At 36.2% G+C, this 5,309-nt stretch overlaps 1 protein-coding gene across 1 annotated transcript; it reads right to left on the bottom strand.

Annotated features, from left to right (window-relative positions):
• Positions 1 to 1,694: 1,694 nt before the first annotated feature.
• LOC134248394 (mucin-2-like) lies at positions 1,695 to 4,116 on the bottom strand. The gene is made up of 3 exons (XM_062730801.1): positions 3,919 to 4,116; positions 2,425 to 2,871; positions 1,695 to 2,285 (listed from the first exon to the last, which is right to left on the bottom strand). Exons 1-3 carry the CDS (start codon positions 4,072 to 4,074, stop codon positions 1,695 to 1,697), a joined length of 1,194 nt encoding a protein of 397 aa, XP_062586785.1. The 5' UTR covers positions 4,075 to 4,116.
• Between the last annotated feature and the right edge of the window lie 1,193 nt (positions 4,117 to 5,309).

The raw sequence follows: 5,309 nt of genomic DNA on the forward strand, positions 1-5,309 counted from the left end.
ACCTTTTTAGGGTCAGTAGACATGTTATGTAGATTTGCGGAATCAAGGTCATTTTGCGCGCACGTGCTTGCAAGAGCGCGCACGTGCAACACGTGAAATGACCAATATATTAGATATAGCCGCAACTTTTCTATTTTTTGATGAAATGCTTTGAAACTCATAAAGTGAGGATATATTAGTAGCATACACATGATGACATGGTCAAAAGAGCAAGTTCTCACGCGCATGCACGTGCGCTTCGCTCTGATTGGCTGAAACTAAAGTCTCAATATCTTTCTTGTTTTTTGACAAAAACCTTTGAAATTTTGAACATAGTCATACATTATGAAGATCTACAGCATGATGTATAACAATTATCATAAAAGCATGCGCATGCACATGTGCTGCAATCTGATTGGCTGAAAGTTTATATGCCTATAACTTTCTTGGTTCTCAACAGAACGGGATGAAATTTATAATATGGATAGGTATGATGGATTGCTACATTATACTTATATCAGAATTGAATGCAAGGACACGCATGCATGCACGTGCACGCGCACAATACGCAAAATAACCAATATATTTGAAAAACGGTAACATCTATATTTTTATTATTTTTCTTATTGATTCTCACGACATAAGGAAATGTTAATGGTTTAGACAACATGCCATGATCATCTTGCATGTGCATGCACGTGCGTGCGCGTGCAATGAGTTAAATGGCATATAGTCGGTATCATTGTAGCTTTAATAACTTTTATATGAAATCCTTTGATACTGAGCATATATTCTAAAAATGTCTCACAGGAAATTGGCACAAAAAAAAAGGGATTTGGGGAGCGTTTGGGGAACATCTGTAACGGTCCCCGTTACAATTAAAACTAGTTCAATTTAAGATATGTGGAATTGTTTTGAAGAAAGGTGTAATATGACTGAAGATATATGCAAATACTTAAAATTAAAGATTAAGAAAAATTGATAAAAGATAAAATCAATTGAATTGAAGCTAGGTTAAATTGAAATGTACCTATCTTTAAATCATTTGTAGAAATGTTTCATTTTACAAATATCTTATCTATTGTGCCTACCTGGTGTAAAGAAATACTTAAAATTCAATCACACCCAAGTTGACCCAACTGTAATTGAATTTGGAGAAGCCAGTCAAAGCGTCCCCTATTAAAACCGTCCCAGTCCAAGCGCCCCTTGATTTTGGTCAAAACACCACTTATAGAACTTTACAGTAAAATGATGTTACAAAACCACCCCCAAATATTGGTGAGAGAGTCTCCTTATAGAATTTTACAGTAAAATGATGTTACAAAACCGCCCTCAATACCAGCAGTTTCGTCATAATTTCGCAAGTTCTTTGGTCGATACAATAACCTTGTCAGCAAATACAATTTATCAAACGTTTTTCTAACTAATTGTTTGGGCATTAAAGACACACTGAATTGTCGACGGATTTTTCCGTTAAGTCAAGATCGTGACAAGGAACACACGCCGGATGTGACCGGTTAGCAGGGGATGCTCACTCCTCCATGGTACCTGATACCACCTCTGATGTTTTGGAGGTCTGAGTTTGCTCTGCTCCAAATTTGTATTGTTTAATGGACTTTTGAGCTTGAATACTGTTCGCGATCTCCATATATTTTATTGAAATTAATCGTAAAAACTATGCATGTAAACGTTTTATGGTTGGAGTAAATCTTAAATCATCTACGTAGGTTTTCCAAAGTAATTTTATTACATGACCTACCTGTAAGTGCTTCAGTAGTAGGCGGTTGTGTTGGCACTGCTGTTGAGGGTCGTTTTGTTGGTGCTACAGTTGAAGGTTGTCGTGTTGGTGCTGCGGTCGAAGGTTGCTGTGTTGGTGCTGCAGTTGAAGGTTGCTGTGTTGGTGCTGCAGTTGAAGGTTGCTGAGTTGTTGGTGCTGCAGTTGAGGGTTGTTGTGTTGGTGCTGCAGTGGAAGGTTGCTGTGTTGGTGCTGCAGTTGAGGGTTGTTGAGTTGGTGCTGCAGTTAAAGGTTGCTGTGTTGGTGCTGCAGTCGAAGGTTGCTGTGTTGGGGCCGCTGTCGAAGGTTGCTGTGTTGGTGCTTTGGTGGTTGGTGTTGGCATTGAAGTTGAAGGTCTGGGTGTCAGAGTTTGGCCATTTCTATTAATAGTACACGTTCCAGTTGGCATAGGAAGAGTATCGAAGTCAACTTGAAACCTCAAATTGATTTCATTTTGCCTCGCAGGCCATCTGCTTTTTAACTTATACCATAGCCCGTTTGTCTGTTGATTTTCAATATCCATTGTCCAATCCTATAACAAACATAATTCTTTAAGTTAAAATCAATCTACCTTTATAAAATTTGATTTCTAGTTACCCAGAGTTAGTGCGGATAGTATGATAGAAATTGAGATAGTCTAGTCATCAAATAAATGAATACACTTCTGATACCGTCATGTCAGAAGTTTCTTTGTCAAATTCCACCATGATATTATAGGAGTTAAGAACTGGGTTAATCTGGAATGTACAGACTCCGGTCATTCTATAGCGATTTCCAACACTCCAATGTTGTCCCTCTACGGATATCGGTATGACGTCAGGAAATGATCCTGATATTGCTGTTGTAGATGATCGTGGTCCTGACGTTGCAGTGGGTTGTTGTGTAACTGACGTGGTACTTGCTTGTGGTGACGCTGACGCATGCGTAGTGGGTGATTGTGTTGTTGTAGATGGTGGTGTTATGTTACTGATGCATCTTCCCTTCGGAAACCTCTTCTTGTTACCTCTGTATGTCAAAATGAATTCTACTTTAAGCATCGTGTTGGAATATGGATATTTGCTTGATAATTCATATGCCCGTCCCTTATTTAGTATTTTGTCGATGTTCATGATCCATATCTGTTTGAAAAAATAAAAAAGATAAGCTTTATTGCATGTTTTTGACTGTTAAAAATGCCATTTTTGAACATTTTTTTTCAGAATTTGAAGGAGTGAAACCTGTCACTGTCACAAACATTTGTTCCGAATAGACAAGGATTGTTCAGAATGATTGGGTATTAACAGAAATGAAAACAAATTCATCATACATCTAGCCCTATATGGCCCTTTATACAGAGAGCAGCTGAAACATCACTGTTTAGTGTAATCATTCGTCACCGGTGTAGACGGAGGATGCTGTATCACTCATGGCGACAAAAAGAGATATTTACATTTCCAATGTCTTTGTCGGAGATAAAATTACCAAATGTAAATGTACTTTATTTCTCCATCAATGTATTGGCGTGGTTCCAAAAAAAAAACACGTGCAGGGCGGGACAAACAGCTAGACAGAAGCAGGGCTTGGAGCATTATCACGCAAGCCAATCGATTGATCACTTCATGAAATCGAAAAATAAGACAGTTATTCCTTAAATACAGACACTGCGTGCTTCAGAGTAAGATAACAAAAAAATTACAACAGTTGCGCAGGTCAGTGCAGTATACAAACAAAAATATGCGTAACTGCAATAAAATTTAATCAATTGTAATGCAGATAACCAGCAGGAACATGGGTCGCCATTCCACGCCAATACTCGTGACAATAAAGCAGCCAAGTGTAACGGATGCGAAGAGTATACACCGGTGCTGATATTATAGATAGTAAATAGTAATATCAAAAATATGTAAAATGACGTAAGTCTATTTATATACTAGTCGTGTTCAGCTTAATTTTCTTTGTGTATGTTAGGATGCACGTAGTTTAGTAGTTTTCTAAAGAGTTCAGCTGCAAATTGATTTATAATGGTTGAGTGATGAAAAGAGGAGTATGCATATCCTGAGGCTAGCTAAAGAGCTTTACAACATATAAAGATCACATTTGTCATGGATCATTGTATGCTTAATTTTTTTTCTTTTTAATAAGTAGAAAAGAGATGAAATTTGCGAATTGATTAAAAAATATCCTACCTGAAGATTTCTAGTAGGTTTGTTAAAGATGAGGTCTATTTTAATTTCTCCCGCGTCTCTGGATTCGTTCAGTTCGAACACGCACCATCCTTTCATTTTCCGTGCAGTCCTTGTATCTCCCCAGACATTCCCATTCTTTACGGGTACCTCGTACATTGCACTCACACCCACCCATAAAGCCGTTAGTATTGATAAAATATACCTAGATTAGAAGGAAATTTCTCATTTGAGTTACTAAGCATGAAGAAATTTCAAATTAATAAAATGCACTTCATTGTTAGCTGGTAGTTAATTCATGATACTGGTTGGTGACTTGGTTCCTATTGCTTGGAATTTGGCAAAAGTTCCTTTAGTTTATATTCAAAAGAGAAAATCTGAGATAGGGTGTATATAGTAAATAGTGATGGGAGTTAAAAAAAACGTAAATATTTTGAATGGGAGCTGGTATTTTACAAATCAAAAATTATTTTAAAAAAAAAGGATTTTACCTAAAGGCTTATACGACAGGACAACGATAAAAACTTAACATCGAAGTCTTACGCATGAAATGTTCCAAGTGTATAATCGTTTTCTTTAAAAAAAAATCTCAGTTTAAAAAATTCAGTGACCTGTCTACAGTAGATTTGCTGTCTGTGACAATTTTTATAAAATGCAAGATATGTATTGCAATCGAATTTTCATGACAGTACTGTCAGAAAGAGGTAAAGCCACGAACCATCATATTTGGCCCTGTGTTTTTCACAAAATTCGAGTTTCTATTCGTGGCTGGTATTATACGTTAATTATTACAGGACAACATACTTCTTTTCCTTGCATAACTCATTTTGTTAAATAACGCGCTGTTAGGCACGTGCGATGGTTTGAAGATGCGACGGTTTCATAAAAACGTTCAAAAACGCCGATTTTTCGACAGATTTTCCCTAAATTAAGTGTGGCCACAGTCAAGAACAACTTTCATACTTACCATATGTATTAATATTGCTGATACGAATCTAAATGCTTAATATCATCGTTGTTCACACGTGTGGCCAATATGAAATATGACTTTACATTTAAATTTTGATGTCGCAAATATTCACAAGTTTTGATAAACATTCAGTAATATTTAGTTTATATAACAATAGTGGTATAAAAATTAAACACAATATATTTTAAAAAATAGTCAGTAGTTCGTTTGAAACGATATTTGTAGAGAGGCATGATCTTCGATTTATATTATCTGAATTCAAAACTCAAAAAACATATGTTACATTTCTCTTCGTCGGTCTTTGAACATGACGTTAAAAGTAATACATATACGTCAATTGTGACGTCATAAAGACTGTAATTATATTAGGCACGGTGCTCTTTCAAAAAATTGATTTTTTTTCAAGATGAATCACTTAGATTTT

This window comes from Saccostrea cucullata, unplaced genomic scaffold (assembly GCF_032062105.1).
Source record: "Saccostrea cucullata isolate Sc308-1 unplaced genomic scaffold, CSIRO_AGI_Scuc_v1 ctg1926, whole genome shotgun sequence".
Classification (NCBI taxonomy): domain Eukaryota; kingdom Metazoa; phylum Mollusca; class Bivalvia; order Ostreida; family Ostreidae; genus Saccostrea; species Saccostrea cuccullata.